At 50.7% G+C, this 19,426-nt stretch overlaps 3 protein-coding genes, 1 long non-coding RNA gene and 2 other non-coding genes across 6 annotated transcripts; 2 read left to right on the plus strand and 4 right to left on the minus strand.

The window, feature by feature from the left end:
* The first annotated feature begins 502 nt into the window (after window positions 1-502).
* TRNAV-UAC (transfer RNA valine (anticodon UAC)) lies at window positions 503-575 on the plus strand. The gene has a single exon. It is a non-coding gene; the product is annotated as a tRNA-Val (tRNA).
* Window positions 576-1,986: 1,411 nt separating this feature from the next.
* LOC131513655 (uncharacterized) lies at window positions 1,987-6,495 on the minus strand. The gene is made up of 2 exons (XR_009262697.1): window positions 5,985-6,495; window positions 1,987-3,119 (listed from the first exon to the last, which is right to left on the minus strand). It is a non-coding gene; the product is annotated as an uncharacterized LOC131513655 (long non-coding RNA).
* On the minus strand, window positions 5,854-5,925 carry TRNAH-GUG (transfer RNA histidin (anticodon GUG)). The gene has a single exon. It is a non-coding gene; the product is annotated as a tRNA-His (tRNA).
* An 8,591-nt stretch (window positions 6,496-15,086) lies between the features above and the next one.
* On the minus strand, window positions 15,087-15,542 carry LOC131515283 (histone H2A type 1-E-like). The gene has a single exon (XM_058736030.1). It carries the CDS (start codon window positions 15,523-15,525, stop codon window positions 15,139-15,141), a length of 387 nt encoding a protein of 128 aa, XP_058592013.1. The 5' UTR covers window positions 15,526-15,542; the 3' UTR covers window positions 15,087-15,138.
* A 266-nt stretch (window positions 15,543-15,808) lies between these two features.
* Window positions 15,809-17,457, plus strand: LOC131515290 (histone H2B type 1-K). Its single transcript, XM_058736041.1, has one exon. It carries the CDS (start codon window positions 15,851-15,853, stop codon window positions 16,229-16,231), a length of 381 nt encoding a protein of 126 aa, XP_058592024.1. The 5' UTR covers window positions 15,809-15,850; the 3' UTR covers window positions 16,232-17,457.
* Window positions 17,458-17,947: 490 nt separating this feature from the next.
* Window positions 17,948-18,986, minus strand: LOC131515298 (histone H4). Its single transcript, XM_058736048.1, has one exon. It carries the CDS (start codon window positions 18,976-18,978, stop codon window positions 18,667-18,669), a length of 312 nt encoding a protein of 103 aa, XP_058592031.1. The 5' UTR covers window positions 18,979-18,986; the 3' UTR covers window positions 17,948-18,666.
* Between the last annotated feature and the right edge of the window lie 440 nt (window positions 18,987-19,426).

Below are 19,426 nucleotides of genomic sequence, written 5' to 3' on the forward strand. Positions count from 1 at the left end.
GGCCTGGTCTCGGTGATCAGAAGGGTCCTTCCCCCTGGGACAGGGAGGGCGCCTCTCACCTGGCTCCTTCCCCCCTGCTCTCAGGAGGAAAAAGGCAAGCGAGAGAGTTCTTCCTTCCCCTCCTGTTTTTCCAGCGCCTTTAACTCAGAATAATCAATATGCCAGACATGCGTACTTGGGGGTCGCGGCTCGAAACCAGGCGCGTCTTGAACCAGCGGAGGAACCCGGAGTAGCCCCGGCGCGCCCCGAGGGGGCACCAGTCGAGAACGCTGCCGCCCCTAGTTTCTTCTCGCGTGTTTCCACGGGACTTGGCTCGAGGATGTTTCAAGCTGGGGCGCGAGCGGGACGCGCCGGGGGCGCAGTCCGGGGCCGCGACTCCCTCGGCGCGGACGGGCTCGTTCTTTCCGGAGCGGTGGGGGGCGGGGACTGGAAACAGTTTTCCTTCGACGTGTTTGCTCGGAAACTTTTGTATGGAGAGACCTGCAGGCTTCTGCCGGCTTGCGGTTCCATAGTGTAGTGGTTATCACGTCTGCTTTACACGCAGAAGGTCCTGGGTTCGATCCCCAGTGGAACCAGCTCTGGCGGCGCTTCTTTTCCGCGCCCGGTCAGACGCAAACCAAGCGGGCTTGCCCTTCAGTTTTAGCGGCTTTTTTTTTTTTTTTTTTTTTAACTTTATGCTTTGACAGCGCCGATGGAAAACCAGAACCGCGAACCTCTTGGGAGATTCACCTTCATACATCGCTCAGCTGGAGGCGGGTGGAGCAGCGTCAGGGGCTCCCAGAAAAAGAGTCTCGTTTCCTGCCACGTCCAGCCGCCGTCACAGGCAGAAAGGAACCGGCGTCCGTGAAGCCCGAGTTTTCTCCCCAAGACACCGAGCGCCCGATGTGCAGGGATTCCTAAAACCGCAAACCTGAGCGAGGGATTCAGGTCAGCAGTGCGCAGCCTGGGCCTCCGGGCCGGGGCGACCCGCCTCCCGGCCGCGAGCGCCGGACGCGGTAGAGGGGGGCGGTTCTGCGCTGCAAACAAGGGACACCGACCTCCCGGGGCCTCCCGGACCGGCTCCAGTCCTCCTCCACCACAGACACCCGGAGCTACCAGTCCCCTTGCGAGTGCTCTGCTCTTGACTAGGCATGGAGAAGCCAGCGTTGTTACGTATTTGAAGACTATGTTACAGAAAGGGAATAAAAGACGGGGGAGAAGAGCCGTGAGGATCAAGGCTACGATAGAACCATGCGGAGAACAAACGGATATGCCCAGAGAGGTGGGAGACCGCACTGAATGCCGAAACAGGCCTGTCGACACGGGGAAAGAGGCTTCTGTAAAAGAAAGAGGTATTAGCAGAAATGAAAAATCCACAAAGCGGATCATAAAGTGTGGTAGTATCCTGGAAGATCAAAAACATAGTGCTGAAGGAGAGAAAAAAAAAATAAGTAGAGGGAAAGCCGAGGATGTGCAAAATTCAAGTAATAATAGGGAAATTCTAGAAATAATAGGGAAAATGCAAGGAAGAGAACCCCCCCGAATCAGGCACATATCCCAGCCCTACGCAAAAAATTCTAGGTGGTCGGGGATCACTGAATATTCAGTACAAAGGATAAAAATAATCTGATACTTAACTACTGAGGAAACAGAAAAGAGCCTAAAATATTCCAGAGAGGGGGGGGGGAAAGAAAACACAAAGTGGATCCGTTGACAGACTCACTGACTTTTCAAGATTGAGGCCAGAAGCTAGAAGACAGTGAGGCAGCGGCTTCCAGTCTTCAAGACCAAATCCACTCTAGATGCCACGTGAAACCCAAGTATCCATCCAGTGTGGGAGACGTTTTCAAAAGTGCTTTGCCCTGTGAAATTTACCTTTACTCCTGCCTTCCCCAGGATCTAGGTAAAAATGAAAATGCAAGTTGAGAAACAGGGGGATACAGAAAGTTCCAGATGCAAATGTGAGGCAAGAGGGGGGTGGGATTGCGGGGGTTCAGGAAGGTCTGGGGAGGAATTCTTCCCGGAGGTGCAAAGCTGAGAGAAACTGGGATGTGGAGAGACACCCTCGAAAGAGATTTCAATAACTTGTGCGTGAATTTGGGGTTGAAATAAGACCTATAGAAAGCCGTGCAAGTAAAATTAAGGTCACTCATTCCTTGTGGGAGGAGCAATCATGGTCTGTTAGGACGATTTCAAACTGGAAAGGAATATATAAGAATTGAAAAGGAATAAATAAGGAATCACCAGTTGCAGATAATATGATATTATCCATAGAGAAAAGAGAGGATCGAGGAACGTTTAAAGTCAATACCTGAGTTTGGCACGCTTGGTACTTACTGTGCGTAATTTTAATTCAGAAACATACAGAAAATAAGGCCTAAAAAATTATACCCAAGAATGAATCCGACAAATTGATAATGTTTACACAGGAAGAGTCATAAAATATTATGGAGCGATATCAAAAACTGCTTAAGTCACCACAGAGAAACACTGTATCAAGGGGAGAAAATGCTTTATAAGGGAAAAATACGAAGTCTCTTTAAAATTATATATATTAAATGAGAGTTCTGTCAGAACTCCAACAGATCCTAATACTTGGAAGAACCGGAGAGATTTAGCCAGCTCCGTCATTTTTTAAAATGTTTACTTACTTATTTTGAGAGAGAGCGCAGGGAGGGGCAAAGAGAGAGGGAGCGTGAGAATCCCAAGCAGGCTCTGCACGGTCGGTGCAGAGCCGGACGTGGGGCTCGATCTCACGAACTGGAAGATCTGAACCGAAGTCAGGAGTCGGCTGTTCAACCGCTCAACCGACCGAACCACCCAGGCACCCACGCCAGCTAAATCATTTTTAAAAAGAAGATAAAGAAGGTAGGATGGCTTCCTCTTGTAAATACTAGATGTACCGGAAAGGATAACAATATGCATGCATTTTCGCAGAGATCGAGAAGTAAGCCAGTGGAGCAGAATGGATGGCACAATATCGAGGCCAATAATGAAACCATCATATCCGAGGTGGGCGGCAGGGCGGGTCCAGAGGGCATGTCCACTCTTCATTAAGTCTTCCTGACTCAATTACACGTGTTGGGGAAAAGTCCACACTTCAAAATGTACGTCGAAGTTCAGGATAGGCAGATCAAAGGCTGAAATACGAAAAGCAAAGCGTTTAGGCATTTTAGCTACGGCGGTGGAGGAGGATGGCTAACAATTCTGCCTCGGCCAAGGGACTACCGAGAGCTGTGAGGCAGATCCCACGCGAATCGATGTCTCTCTGTCCCTTGAGCCCGCTCTTACCTGTTCTGTTCAGCTTAGGGCCTGCTGCTGTCCCTCTCGCCTTCGGCCTCTGTCTGGGGCAGTCTGTCCTGCCCCGGGGCCTCACACTTAGAGGAAAGACTGGAGGCCGGGTCTTGGGAGGCCCGCGCGGGTGAGGTTCGGGTCAAGTGTGGGGCTGCCTCTGATGTGTCCGGACGTGGGCCGGGAGCTCGTGCTCACTGCCCAGCTGGTCCCCAGGCGGGACCTGTATGCGCGCAGCTCTCTTGCCCCGGGTTCTTTGTGAGGCCTGGCTATTCCCTTTTACGAGTCTAGCTAAAGCCTGCCTAGGGCCCTGGAGGAAAAGCCCTCCGCCTCTCCTCTTGAAAAGCTTTCCAATCTGAGCAGCCATGTTAGCACGAAGGAGGCGCTGGTGCGGCCTACGTAGAGTCTAGAGTAGAGTCTAGAGTCGGCCTGCTGCCCTCTTGGGAGAAATGGCCCCTGCCCCGGGCGCTCCCTCTGATTTCCGCTCACAGGACAACAGAGCTTCTTGGACGCAAATCTTTCCTTTTCCTGATTCCCTGACTTGTGGCCACGCTTCCTCTGATCTGCCTCCCCCCTGACCTCGCTGCGTGCTTTCCCCGAACGTATATAACCTACTGTGGCAAACGTCTTGGCCACGACCGGCTTTACCCGCGGCCTCGCCGAGATCTTGAAATAAACCTTAATCCTGAGGACGGACAAAGAGCTCTTCCTGCTCTTGGCTTCTCCCCATCAAAATGGCACGACGCGGCAGTCAGGCCCCTTAAAAAGATGCTGACTTTGGCTCCAGTGTCCACACCATCAGCACCGCGCGAAGCCCTCCCTCCGTGGAGGTCGCGACGCGCTTTCTTGATTTGCCAATAACGACAATGGCTCGTTGGGTCGCTTTGGGGTCTGTACCTCACCGAGCCAGTGCCACCACGCCCGTCACGCCCTTACATCTTCAGAACAGTTGTAGGAAGTGGTAATTCTCCTTCGCTTCCCTTGAGAGAGGAGGACGATGGGGAGCAGAGAAGTTTAGGGCACTAAAACTTGCCGTCGAGGAGGGCAGTTTCCTGTCTGCAGATGTGGCTGGCATGCTGTGTAGGAGGCTCCCAGACCGATATTCATGCCTACGTAAAAGGACTCCCTGGACAAGGTGGTTTTTATCACCCCCCGCCGCTCAGTTTAGACCGGATTTGCCACTGAGGTTCACTCAACGTTACACAATAGAGCCATGAGCAGAGCATCTAATATATCTAATATAAATCTAATATACATCTAATAGAAACACACACATGGTACCAGGTAAACATATGGGACACGCCAAGCAAGCTCTGGGCCTTTTGAGCAAATCACAGAGCGTAGGTCTTCACCCCGCACTCGCCTGGTGCTACATGAGAGTTCGGGGCCAGACCGAGGACACCAACCCTCCTGCTACTAAGAGGTGGCCTCTGGGCCACAGCGCATGACCTACTCCTCGGGCCACTAAGAGCTGGAGAACATGTGTTCTGGAGAACTCCCGGAACAAGCCGTTTGTCTCTGTTCTCAATCAGTCTCCTTGTTCACTGGTGGCGAAAGAATCGACAGGAGCCGGTCCTTCTGGGTCCATACGCACTCGACCCCTGTCCTCACCATGTAAAACACGCGCTTGATCCCCGTCCTTGCCCCTGTAAGACTGAGTGGAAGTAACACACGTAACAGAGAAAACTGAGTAGATGTGGAACGGGTGACCCTGGGTGACTGGTATGACTGCGGTCGGGCCACTGGGGCTGCCCGTGAGGTGACCCCGGCAGTACAAGAAGCCTCAGTCACAATGTCTCAGAAGCTTTGTGGGTGCGAGCGTCAGACCCTACGTCACCTAGACAGTTGGGGAAGGAACGGGGGCCACTGAAGCCTTAGGAAGGGAAAGCTTTTGGAAATCGGGAGATCTTCACGCGGAAATTGCTCAAAGCTGCTCCAAAAATATGACAAAATAGACAGCAAATGGTATTTTTTTGAGCGTTCAAAATCCACAAGGCCCAGGAGAGAGGAGATGCCATTTGTGGGTTGTCGAGCTCCTGGGAGTTCTTGGGGGTCTGGGGGTCTCCTTCCAGACACCTCCACCTCAGCTCAGCTCTCCCTACACCCGCCTGACCTGTCCACCTGCCCCCTTCTAAATCATTCTGGAAACGGGAGAGGCTAGAGGTAGGGGTTATTCTTCTGAGCCGTATTCCCCGCCCTCCCCAATTTTCCCCAGATGATCAGAAGGTCACAGTTTTTCAGCCCTGGCCCAGCCACCATACTCAGCAGGCGTGATTCATAATCAGGCCTTTGTCCCTAGGGAAGACCCCATCAGCAACCTGGGTCTGCGTTTGGACAGTCATTTCCTCCTGTTGAAAAGGAAAAGGTCTCTATGTGTATTTTTGTCACTTCAGTTTCTTCTTGGGACTTGCAGCCAGTGCCCACAGGGCCACGGGACTTGGGCATGGTTGGGGAGAACAGCACTAAAACGAGACAGGGATGCCTGAGGTCGAGACAGGGATGCCTGAGGTCGGGCTGGTGGTGAAGGACACGGGTCTCAGGCGTCCCCTGGTCGCGGTGAAAAAGGCGGGCACCACACACTCCTGCCGTGACTCGGATTCGAACCGAGGTTGCTGCGGCCACAACGCAGAGTACTAACCACTATACGATCACGGCGCGCCACCGCGGGCCACCCGCTCCCGGCCCGGCCTTCCTCCTTGGTCAGCAACGCCTACCTGTGTCGTCGGGAGACACCTGCACTGGGCCGTCCGTCCTTTTTTTTTGAATTGCTCACCCCGATGACTGCTCCGCCCTCCCCGCTCGGATACTGTGCTCTTGGCGAGCAAACCGAAGGGGAGGAACATTAAGTTCCGCCACATGGACGTGGCCGACCCTGGCGGCCCCTCGCCGGCGGCGGGAACGCTCGCGAACGCACCACTCCCACGTCCCGGCCCACGCGGGTCTCTGCCCGAGTTTTACGACGCGTGGTCCTCTGCGCTCTGGCCGCAGGCTGGAGACGTGCTGCCTCGGAGAGAGGCATCCTGGGGCCCCTTTGTGCCCCAACCGGCCAGAATCTGCGGGGCCCGGCGCGCAGTCCGGGTCCGGGGTCTCCGGAGCGCGCGGCTGGGTGCCGCCCGATGCACCTGCCGGAGGTCGGGAGGGCCCGGCCGGCCTGGGTCCGCACCCCGCGCTGCCCGCAGGGGCTCCGGTCTCGTTCCGGCCTCTTCCTCCTGCCTCCCCGGCTGCCAGAACCGGGACCCGACTGCGCGCTGCCGGCGTGGACCGGAAGCCCCTCGGGACGGCCCTGCCCCCTGGCGGGCTGCCCTGCCCTCTGCCTGCTCTTCACCCGGTTGGATCCAGTAGCTTCAGTTCGTCCGGGAAGCTTTTCCTGACCTCCCCTCTCCTCGCGACACAGTCCTCCCAGTGCAGGTTATCCGTGGCGCACGGGGATGCTCCAAGAGACTCTTGCAAACCTCATGAAGAGTACTACACCCGGGGACTTAGAGTAAGGCCATGGCTTCTTCTAATGACAACGATTCTTTATGTAAAAGTAGCCTCTGACACCTACTGAGCCATTATAGTTACTGAATGCGTGACGTTGGGACACAAAGTAGATATGTGTCCACAGATATTCCCCAGGTGTTCTATGATCTACTGAGTCATACAACTGGGTACTCACAGTAGCATCATATTTGAAAGTGAAATTCTATAGATAAGACCAGAACTGAGATGGTCTGGGGTGTGTGTGTGATGCAATCTGAACTCCTTTGATATCTGTTCCTACTGCCTGGCTACGCCTCCTTCAACCTCCTTCAATAAGGTCGTGGTGAACTCCTTAAGACCAGTTAACAGAGGATTGGCAATCATGGCCCGTATCGATTGGCTTTGCAGAGCATTCTAGCACCAGTGGAATTGTATGGCTGTGCATTGTAAGTTACAACTCAGCCCAAGGGTAAGGGAGATCCTGTCAGCACAGCACTGGGTGTGCATCTGAATGTATTCGAGTCACCCCAAAGTGATTACCAGAGGGCTCCTCCCATGAAGGCTGTTAACCATCAGGTGGAAACGGTGACCTCTCTGTGGGCATCAGTTAACCTCTTTCCCCGGCCAAACAGCGAAGGCAAGATTCTCCCTGTACAGAGTTGGGCAGGTTCACATCAAACGCTCACCAACACCCAGCTGAGTGGGCCACCATCACTGCTGACTGTCCTGCTTGCCAACCGCAGAGGTTGCTGCTGAGCGTCCTTACCGGGTCACTTTCGGGGCTCCATCAAGTGGCCACTAGTTAGCGATTTGATTATACCAGACCCTTCTTTCACGGAGGAAGCACTGATTTTTCCTTACAAGGTAGACACCTATCTGGGGCCTGAATTTGCTTTCCTTGTTTATATGTTTCAGCTCCTACTACCATCCACGGGCCCACAGGATACCCTTCCCATCATCATGGAACCCCAAACAGTGCCTCTAAGTCGGGCACATACTTTGAGGCAATGGCCTTGTACCCATGGTATTCACCGGTCATAACATGCACGCATCACCCCAGAAGCTAGCGGCTTGATAGAACTGTGAAATGGCCTTCTGGAAGCTCATTATGCCACTAACTGAGATGAGGATCTTCAAGTTTTTGTCCTGCAGGGTGTTCCTTCCAACCGCGCCTTAAAACAAGGGGCAACACAGAAAGCCATGCCCTCTGTATTCAGAATACACGGATCTGGGAATCAAGGCGTCAAGGTGAGAATGGCCCCTCTCATCATTACACCCGGTAATCCATTAGGAGAATTTTGTATCCTACCCCTGTGAACTTCAGCTCCGAGGGCTTGAAGGTCTTCATGCCCAATAGAGCAATGTGTCCAGGAGGGAGCATTGTCAGTTTTCAAATTAATTGATTAGTCAGTTTCAACAAATTTAAAGGCTGAGAACGGCCTGTGCGCATTTTAGTCTCTCCCCGTGCCACTGAACCAATAGGCAGAGAAAAGAGTTCCTCTTCTCGCTGGGATGATTCATCCCAATTTCCAGGAAGTAATTGGGTGTCTGTTATCCAATGGGGGTGAAAAAGATACTACTGGAAGTGAGAGAAGCTTCTAAGTATTGTTTGCCACCAGCCCTGGGCACTAAAAACATTGTGGCGGAACAATTAAAAAAAAAAAAAAAAAAAAAAAAGACTCGCAAGGACATGGGTCCCACGGGAATAAAGGCGTAGATTTTACCCCCGTGTGTGTGAGAATGCGGCTAAGGTGCTCGCAGAGGTCAGGGTGATAAGGAATGAGTTTTTAGAAGGAAGTGAGATGGCTAATTTAAGCCTCCTGGTCAGAAGCAGGATCCCTAGTAGCTTTGTATTCTGTCAGCTGATCATTTCTCACTTTTTACCCCAACACCTTCTAAGAAGGTGGTAACATGTTAAATTTAAGGTGGGTCTCTGAACAAACTGAAATTATCCGGTGAGCAGGCTGCCAGTTCACCCTCCCATGTTGGAAATACAGAGTTTTCCTGTGGGAAAGGACAAGAGGAAGTGCCGGGGAACAAAGGGAAGGGCTGGGCCAGACAGTTGCTCTCCCCTCCTTCACCGGCAGGGAGGCTGACCTCTGAATCGACCAATTCAATCTTTGCCCTCCGGCTTCCCGGCTGGATTTGGCAGTTTAGACAGAGGAAGGAGCACCCTTTGTCTCCAGATTCCCTTTCCTCCCATTGCCCTCTGGGGCTGGGAGGGTGGGGGGTGGTGACGGCCTACATGGATTAGCTTCTCTGTCCCTTGCGACTTCTTAACGACTTGCTCCCTGCTCTTCACACGCCAATGAAACGATAGCAAAGTATTCAGTCTGAGCGTCCTTTTTCTGGTGAGACACTAGCTGCCATACCGACCTCTTTCAGCTTACATGCTAGTGACATTTACAGACATTAAACACAAATACAAATAAGATATGTGTTTGTAAAATATGGTAATTGATAAGGAGTTTAAGAATCTGGTCTAGTAACAGCGAATGGCTGCAGAACGTGTAATGTGGATCAGGATTCGGGGAATACCTCACCGAGAGATGATTTTTTTATGAAAAATGACATAAAATAATAGTAGGATAATAGGAGGTTGGGGCGCCTGGGTGGCTCAGTCGGTTGAGTGTCCGACTTCGGCTCAGGTCATGATCTCGCAGTCCGTGGGTTCGAGCCCCGCGTCGGGCTCTGTGCTGACAGCTCAGAGCCCGGAGCCTGTTTCAGATTCTGTGTCTCCCTCTTTCTCTGACCCTCCCCTGTTCATGCTCTCTCTCTGTCTCAAAAATAAATAAACGTTAAAAAAAAAATTTAAAAAAAAAAAGGAGGTTATGCAAAGAGTGATCTGATGGACAAACACTCTGGGCCTTGAAAACAGCATATGTAAAGGTCCTGAGGCAGGAAGAGCCATCACCTATTTTAGAAGCAGTAAACAATCCCTTGTGATTAGAGTGTTATGAGAAAGAAATAAAGCAGAAAAGAAGTCGTGGATGTAGAGAAGGCCATGCATGGTGAACCCTTTGCTTTATGAGTGTGTGTCTGTTGTGTCTCTGTTCCCACCTCATGCTTTTCTTTGTATCCCGAAGGCTAGAAGACTATAGATTATATTTCTTGATTCCTTTGTCAGCAGGGTTCTGGGTAGTTTCCGCCAGTGGGAGGCAATGGGAGGGAAAGGAGAAGCCAGGAAGAAAGAATCTAGTTGCTTCTGGCAATGGTTCTGGTTAGGTCTTGAGTGGGGAGGTTGAGGGGGTTGGGGGGACAAGATCACTGTAACACAGCATTCCTTCCCCTGGGAAAGGGACGGAACAAGCCGAATATGATCTCTTTGTGCAAACTGATCTCCTGAAAGGACATTTTGGAAACTGACTAGAATGTTCAGAGAGGCTTCTGATTTATTTAGCGACAGTGCCAGGCCAAATCAGAAGGGCCCGTCCCTGACAGGGCTTTCTAATTCTGATCTGATAATTTTATTAATTCATAAATGTTTCAAGCAAGCAGAGTATGGGATGCAATGATCTCTCCACAAAGACACCAATTAGTTTCGCAATTCTACCATGAATATAATGCGGTTAGCTTTTGAGGGGTCAAACGATATTAATTTGCACAGGCAGTTTTGCCCTCAGAGTTCTTTTGGTATTTTCCTTTGTGTTATTCCAAGGGAGATCTGGGATCTTAAATTTATATGCCGATGGCCAGTTGTGAGTGTAGGTATCAGTCATTCTTGTAAATGTCAGAACTCCTATCAGGTGCTGGAAAGTCTGAATCATGTAGTTACTTTGGGGGATAAATATTAGATATTTTGCTTTGATATTAAACATTAGATCTGACCTTACAATTGTTCCCTATACCCCATGTGTTACAACAACTCCATCTAGTAATAGGTGAGATGAAGGAGTAAAGAATAGAACGAGGAAAAGAATGTATTAACTGTGATCCTCGTTTTCAGGAAACGACTACTGTAAACATGACTTGAATAATGAAATCTAGTTTTATTCTTCCTCATTTAAAAAAAATATATTTATGAAGCTTGTTTATTTATTTTGAGAGAGAGCGGGCGCGAGCCCAAGCAGGGGAGGGGCAGAGAGAAGGAGAGACAGAATCCCAAGCAGGCTCCGCGCTGTCGGTGCAGGACTTGAACCCACGGACTGTGGGATCACGACCCTCTGGGCCAAGATCAAGAGTCGGACGCTTAACCAACTGCGCCTCCCAGGCGCCCCTCATTTGGCGCTTGTTAATGCAAATCTGACCATCTACACGCTACTTCTCTGCTAAAATCTTTCAACATGTCCCTTCTAACCTTCTCAACCAAGGTTTGCACACTTTAGACCAAAGTACAGAAGACCAGGTAGTTACGAGAAGGGCAGTTACCTACGGGTTCTGTGTTGAGGTAGATAGTATCTTGATTTACAGAGTTATCTTTTACCCATTGAGAATCTGATTGAATCACACTGTACTTTCTTGGCTTACGCTGTGGGAGCCTACACCATAGGCTGGCGGCTTAAATAACAATGTCAGAGCAGGCATTTAGTTCAGCTCTCACAGGAAGCCCACAGGAAGCCCGGAGGCCAGCACGGAGGAGGCCGTGCCCAGCTGTGGGGAAGGTCAGAGGCCTGTCGGGGCCGCACTCCTGAGAAGCCCCATCCCACCAGACGGGCCCACGATGGCGGCGCCATGACAGGAAGCCCCTGGGCAAGTGAAGAGGAAAAAGTGGGAAACCAGCGTGTCTGTCCTTGAATTCCTTCTGATGAGACCGGGAACCTTCCGGGACTCCTTTGGGTCTGGCTTGAGTTGAGGCCCCAGAGCCCAGGGTCTCCCCAGTTTCCCCAGCAATACATTTATTTGTCGCAGTTCTGGAGTCTAGGAACCACAAGATCAAGGTGCCGGTAGAATCAATGTCGGCTGAGGGCTGGCTTCCTGGCTGGTAGAGGCCATCCTCTCACTGTGTGCTCATGTGAGGTCTCTGTGGGCTGCGGGGAGGCAGGTGTCCTAGTCTCTCACTCTTTTTTTTTTTTTATTTAAAAAAAATTTTTTTTTAATGTTTATTTTTGAGACAGAGACAGAGCATGAACAGGGGAAGAGCAGAAAGAGAGGGAGACACAGAATCTGAACCAGGCTCCAGGCTCTGAGCCGTCAGCACAGAGCCCGACGCGGGGCTCGACCATGAGATCATGACCTGAGCCTAAGTCGGACGCTCAACTGACCAAGCCACCCAGGTGCCCAGGTGCCCCTTTCTCGCTCTTATAAGAGCACTAATCCCATCCTGGGGATTCTACCCTCATGACCTCATGGGAAACCAGTCACCTCCCAAATGTCCCACCTCCTAGTACCATCCCATTGGAGTTTAGGGTTTTAGCCCAAGAACTAGGGGGTGAGGGTGAGATACAAACACTCAGCCCATAGCATTTCTTTTCTGGGTTGGAATTAGAACAATACCCACCTCATCTGTAGCCCAGAGTGGTCTGTATGGAATCTCCCTTCCATGTTCTCTTGAAAGGCTCCCTCTCCTCCCCTTTGGGCCTCAGCTGTTCATTCTGAAGCGTCCACATCATGGTGTAAGGCTGGATTATTTCCCAGTACCGGGAGAGTGAGGTGATTGGCTGGATCTGGAGGAAGGAGGGAGGGCCAGTGGAAGATCCTCTGTAGTCCTTATAACTGTTGTTGTGGTTTTTTTTTTTTTTAAAGTTTATTTATTTAATTTTAAGAGAGACAGGGAGGGAGGGGCAGAGAGAGAGAGAGAGAGACAGAATTCCAAGCAGACTTTCTGCTGTCAGTGCAGAGCCTGACATGGGGCTCGATCTCACAAACCATGAGATTGTGACCTGAGCCGAAGTGAAGAGTCAGATTCTCAACCACTCAACCGACTGAGCCCCCCAGGTGCCCGCCCCCCCACATCCCCCCACCCTGTAGTCCTTATAACTGTTGTATATCACTTTCCCTTTGAGATGAATCAAGCATCTAATACAATCTTACGGGAGTAGACAACATTAGTAAAAATTTTTTAGAAAGTCTGTAGATTTTCTCATTTCTCTAAAAAGAAACCACATCCCTTTTGAATTCCCCAATGAAAGTAAAGAGGTGATACCAGCCATATGTGTTTAAAAGTAAGTTTTACAAACACCGTCACAGACATTACTCACCGTCAGTGTTTACATGCATGTTAACGTATGTCAGAGACATACAAATGCAGGGCGCAGACCCCCCTCCGGGGAAGCCTTGCTGTCCAGCTGCAGAGCGAGTGCGGTTAGAACAGCCGCCGAGCAACTTCAGGGTTTGCCCGAGTGACAGGACCTGACCCGGCGCAAGGCCGCGCCCTCGTCCAGGGCAGCCTGCAGCCCGCACAGAGCAAAGCGGGGACATGCGCACTGGGCCGGGGGTATCTTTGCCCAGTGCGGGACATCGCTGACGGGCGGCTCAGGGGTCTGTGCCCCCACGTTTGTCTGGCCTGCGGCACGGTCTGACCCTCTGACCCTCTGTCCGGTCCTAGTTCCTCTTCCTACAGTCACAGCTGTTGGTCCTTAATAACATCTTGTACCCCAAACTCCATCTGGGCATCCGCTCCCGGAGAACCTCACCTGCGTTGCTCTGTCACCATAATGTTTGTCCTGGGCCTCTGGCATTTTATTATTGCTTAGTCAGTAGGGCTTCCGCGAGCTAAGACCAGGACTAGTGTGGGGGCCCCGGGAGGCCGCCCCAAATGGACCTCTATGGCGTATTGATTATTTTGAATGGGAGCTTCTTGGGAAGCAGCAGGTGCGAGGACCTCACACCATCTTCGGTCCCCCGGGAAGCAGGAAACATCTCCCTTAGTCACCTGGGTCATCCCTGGGTCACCTCCCAGGACGGAAAAGTAAAAGACCACTTATCAGCAGAGAAAGTGAATTGAGAGTAACAAGCCTTGTGACGTCTCTCACCAATCGACTACCTCAGCCCAACTTTTACTTAAAATTTCTTACTAATTAAGATTCCCAAACATCTGTTTTCTTTACCATGTCAAATCCTCACTTTTTGGGTTTTTTTTTTTGTTTTTTTGTCTCAAGTGTATGAAAATTGCCCGCTTTACAGTCCGTTCAAGTGTCAATTTCATTATTGGGCCTCCCCACGCACGTCACAAAACATTTTTTTCCTCCTCCTAATCCGTCTCATGTCAATTGAGTTCTTAGCCCGGCTCGAAGAAATCTGGACAGAGGAATATTTCTTCCTTCCATTCAGTAGCAAACAGATCTGTGTGTATTGAATTATAAACTGTGCGCTCTTAACATCGCTGTTTGTGACCACACGACAAATTAATACTACTTTTATGGTATCTCTCTCTTTTTTTTTTAAGTGGGTTGGGGTCCACAGATTTTGACAACTTTGATTTGTATTATCAAATTGATTACCTCAGAGATCAGGATTGCTACCGCTTTTGATGACTCATCCACATTAATCCACATACTACAAAGTCCTACGTTATGCCCCGCACCGCTTGCTTTCATACCGTAGTCTTCTGGGCCTGCTGGCTGTTCCCAACTAATGCCACACACATCTTCTGTCTTAAGGCCTCTGCATTTTCAGTTCCCTCCACTTGTAATTCTCTTCCTCTACTATCTCCCTGGCTCATCTCTTTTTTAGATGAACGTCGGTCTCTGATCAGATACACCTTTAAAGAAGTTATCTACACTTACCTTCGATCTAAAATAGGGGTCCCCATTATGCTGTGTAGCTGCTCTATTTTCTGCACAAGATATTTGACACCTAACCTATTGTATGATTCTGTGTTTGTCTCTTACTGGAGTAATTTCCACGGAGGCAGATTTTCTAGGTTGCATCCGCTATTGGGTCCTGAGCTGCTGGAAGAGTGAATCAAATGAACACATGGGCTCCAAAGAAATAGGACCAAGGATGTACCAATGTGGGATTCAGTAAGTTCTGTGTACTTTTAACCAGTAAGTCAGACTAACTACCTTCGTAATGAAATCTTAAACGGGGAAGACCACTAAGAATTCCATCACCTGAAAATTTAGAGCACTTAAGAATCAGTGTCCTTTTCCAGAACTCTTCTAGTACATTCATAGTTAAATTTCTGGAAAAGTGGCCACTGCATCCAGTACTTTTGGCCGCCTAAAACTGGTAACGGATAACGTAAATCAAAATCAGTTCAGGAATTTGCCTGACTGGCTCCATCTGAAACCTCTGGACAAGCCTGTCCTAAACCCGCTACCCCTTATCTCCAGCTTGTCCTTCCTGTAGGTCAGACTACATGTAGTCATCGCCTGTAGAATTGACACTTCATCTCCCACGTGATTAACGAGGCCTTACAACACAGTCACCAAAAAACACAGCAGATAGTGTGTACCAGCTTTCTCTTTGATGGCTTAAGTGGCTCTGAAAAGAGCCTTTGTTTGGCAACTTCCCTAACCTTACTGCTTATTTGGCCTTGTGGTGGCTCTCGGTCTTCTTGGGCAGCAGCACGGCCTGGATGTTGGGCAGGACGCCGCCCTGCGCGATGGTGACGCGGCCCAGCAGCTTGTTGAGCTCCTCGTCGTTGCGGATGGCCAGCTGCAGGTGGCGCGGGATGATGCGCGTCTTCTTGTTGTCGCGGGCCGCGTTGCCCGCCAGCTCCAGGATCTCGGCCGTCAGGTACTCCAGCACGGCCGCCAGGTACACCGGCGCGCCGGCCCCGACCCGCTCGGCGTAGTTGCCCTTGCGGAGCAGGCGGTGCACGCGCCCCACCGGGAACTGCAGCCCGGCCCGCGACGAGCGCGTCTTGGCCTTGGCGCGAGCCTTGCCGCCCTGCTTCCCGCGTCCAGACATGACGACCACAGATGCACAGAGTGGACCTGATAAAGCCAGCACCAGGCCAGCACTTTTTATAACCCTATTGAGCGCGAAAAAGAAGACTTTGCATTGGCTAAGCTGGTGGCTTTATTTCATCCAATGAGAATGAAGCTTTGGGAGTCTCGCGTTGCGATTGGGCAGAACTAACTGCTGACGTCAAGTTGACTAGTCACCAATCAGACCCAGGACTGTAACTTGCACCTTATTTGCATAAGGGCTTCTACATAAAAAGGACAAGTTGCGCTTTGTCCGCAGTATAGTTTTCGTTTCTCTTCTCAGCGCGACAGGTTTTCTCTCGGCCATGCCTGAGCCAGCGAAGTCCGCCCCGGCCCCGAAGAAGGGCTCGAAGAAGGCGGTGACCAAGGCGCAGAAGAAGGACGGCAAGAAGCGCAAGCGCAGCCGCAAGGAGAGCTACTCGGTGTACGTGTACAAGGTGCTGAAGCAGGTGCACCCCGACACCGGCATCTCGTCCAAGGCCATGGGCATCATGAACTCGTTCGTGAACGACATCTTCGAGCGCATCGCGGGCGAGGCGTCGCGCCTGGCGCATTACAACAAGCGCTCGACCATCACGTCCCGGGAGATCCAGACGGCCGTGCGCCTGCTGCTGCCCGGGGAGCTGGCCAAGCACGCCGTGTCCGAGGGCACCAAGGCCGTCACCAAGTACACCAGCGCGAAGTAAAGTTGCCAAGTAAGAATATTTAACCCAAAGGCTCTTTTAAGAGCCACTAACCTGTCAATATCAGAGCTGTAACTACATGTTTAGAATCTAGGCTCCAGTTCAGGCGGTTTCTTTGAGGCAACCATGAGGATTCCATTGCAGTGAGTCATGCCTACTGTGCCCGTAACCGCCTCTGGCTGGAAGGAAACCGGATGTGCTGTGAGTTGACTCTTGCGGGTTTGCAGCAAACACTCTAGTATGCCCCTTAACGGGAGAGTAACACAAGTTTGTATACGTGTGTTGTGTGAACTAAAAATGATTCCTGGCTGTAGCGCGAATGTGGGTCCTTTGGTTGTGAGCAAGAGTGGCTTCCTGTCGATCCTAACAGCCTATTGTCTTGTAACTTTTCTCCGTTAGGCGTTCTAATCTGCTTCTATTGGTAAATTCAGTCCCCACTGGTCTTCCAAAGCCAGACTTTTACCTCCGGTTATCGCGTGTCCTAGGCGGTACGATATAATTAGATACTGTGTGCCGGAGGGGACGTTAGATTCGTAGAGCAGTGCTTTCACCCAGCTTAGGGGGAAAAAAGTTGGCCTCCGGCCCATTTGGGGCCGGGACAGTGCCAGACCACCCTGAGGGAGAGAGGTATGAAGGTAAAGATAAGCTTACCTTTTCTTCTGAGTAAAGAAATGGAATACAAGAGCTCGCAATACTGTGGCTAGCTTACTGGTTCTTCATACCGCCAGAGAGAGAAGGGACAGGTGGTATAATGGGGGAAAATAAGGGCATATAAGTAACCGTTGGAATCTCGTGCCTCTACTGATTTGAGTAAATTAAAGTCTGTGCATCTGTTCGCCTATCTGTAGGAGAGCATGGATCTGAACTTCGTGAATTATGTGCTCTCCAGGGAGAACATGAAATCTGTGTGAATAGAGATGATGAAAGTGACTTTCTCAGGCCCACAATCGGCTCTACTGTAGAGGAGATCGGAATAACGATCAGATTGGGATAGTCACGAGCTGTCCCTGTACTTGTCCTGATACACGTCTGCCATTTCTTCATCATGGGACTAGGACTACAGCCGACTCTCGGTGATGGCTTCTCTAGCCGCGCTAAGCAGAGAAGAATGGTTAAAAACGTTACAGGTTCGTGTTATAGAATATATTTGTGACTTGGTTATTTGACTTGGCTGGCAGTGCCTTTATTTTGCCATTTTAAAATGAGAATAATAAAACCGATCAAGATTACGTGAGAGAGTCCACGGAAAGTATTTACCACAAATTGAAACAAATTATAGGCAGGATTTCTTCTCTTTCACTCTGCCTTTTGTCTTTCATAATGGCTTGCAAATTTTAGGCATTCGGGCCATCAATCATTGCTTACTAAGAGAGTAGGACGATCAGTTGCCAGTAATTTCAGAAAAGTTTCCATCTCCAAGCCCAATAATGCCATGAGCAGCCTCTTTGAGGAACCGAGGGAAATAACTCCTGTACGAACAGGCATCATTTGCAAGAACTCCTAAGAATATAAACCCAACATTATTAGACCTGACTCCAAAATAGCCAAAAATCTTGTAAGAAAGTAAACAACTTTGTTACGATCAGGGAAATGCAATTTAAATACATGAGATACAATTTAGCAAATGCGGACAGGCAAAAATCTGGTCTGCCAAATGTTGCGGGGGGGGGGGGGGTGGGGGGGTGGGGGATGGGGTGGGGGGGTGGGGGATGGGGTGGGGGGGGGTAGCAGGAACTCTGGGCACTTGTGGAATATGGGAATGTAGCCCAAACTACAACCTTGAGAAGCAAGCTGCGCATTTCTTGTCAAGTTGAATATGCACAGATCTTGGTGAGCAATCCCACTCCTAGATAAGCAAGGAGAGAAGGCGTACAGCTGAGTACAATGCCCATTGCCGTGCTAGGTCATGGAGGTAAATACAGCAATTTAAATTTCCAACAGAGAAAGGAACGGATAAATCATGAATATGGTCTACAGTGCAAGAGGACAGATAGATTTTCTCTTCTAGAGCTCTCTGCAAACAAGTTTCCTGTTAAGAGGAACATTACTTTGCTTGGCCTCTTCACGATCGGACATGAAGGGATGTGTATAAAAGGTCGGTGTTAGCTTAGGTTAGTGTGGGCCTGGCCCTTAAGGCCGGACGCTTCCAGATTTCTCAATCTTTGGACTAAGCTAATGACCCAATTAATAACCAGATGCCGTGCAATGCCACCACGCAGTGAAAAGCGGTCGGGAGGGGAGGCCCAGGTCCTGTCCCGCTGGGTCTCAACTCCCATCCTCCGGCCACGTTGAACTCCCGGGGCAGAAGTAACCATTAAGCCGCATTTAAAAACGGCTCTACTGAGACCCGTTTATAGACAAGCACTAAAGCTCTTTTAACGAAAACTTGGGGGCCCTAAAAAGGACCTTTTCGGTAAGCGACGGGAACCTTTAAAAAGCTAGCCCCCGAAGCCGTAGAGGGTGCGGCCCTGGCGCTTGAGCGCGTACACCACGTCCATGGCCGTGACCGTCTTGCGCTTGGCGTGCTCCGTGTAGGTGACGGCGTCCCGGATCACGTTCTCCAGGAACACCTTGAGCACCCCGCGGGTCTCCTCGTAGATGAGGCCGGAGATGCGCTTGACGCCGCCGCGCCGGGCCAGCCGCCGGATGGCGGGCTTCGTGATGCCCTGGATGTTGTCGCGCAGCACCTTGCGGTGGCGCTTCGCGCCCCCCTTGCCCAGGCCCTTCCCGCCTTTGCCGCGACCTGACATCTTCCAGAAGTCTGAGAGCAGAAGAGTGCAGCCAGAGCGCGCAGCTCCCTTTTATAGGCAACCTCTGCGGACCGGAGTGAGAACCGGAAGGGCAGCGGCGGGAAGTCCGCCTGGGTTGGAGGAGGGACCTAAACCCGAGCCTCCTTTGTTCTTGGAGCGCTTTACACCCAGGACCCGGGCAATTTCCCCTCGTTCTCGTGTAGCGTGTTCCGTACCCCATCCTCATTAAGCAACGAAACTTTAACACTGCAGAGGATACACTTTAAAGAGCACAGGGAAGAAAATACTCCGTTTATGTCCCAACAAATATGCATGCATTTGCTAACTATGTGTGTAAGACTGTGCATGTTGTAAGGTTATACGGGGGGAATAATGCTCCAAATGCTAACTTCCTAGATGTTGAACAAGATGTGCTAGTAAAACAGAGAATTTTAAGATCTTGCAGGTG

This window comes from Neofelis nebulosa, chromosome 6 (assembly GCF_028018385.1).
Source record: "Neofelis nebulosa isolate mNeoNeb1 chromosome 6, mNeoNeb1.pri, whole genome shotgun sequence".
NCBI classification, from domain to species: Eukaryota; Metazoa; Chordata; class Mammalia; order Carnivora; family Felidae; genus Neofelis; species Neofelis nebulosa.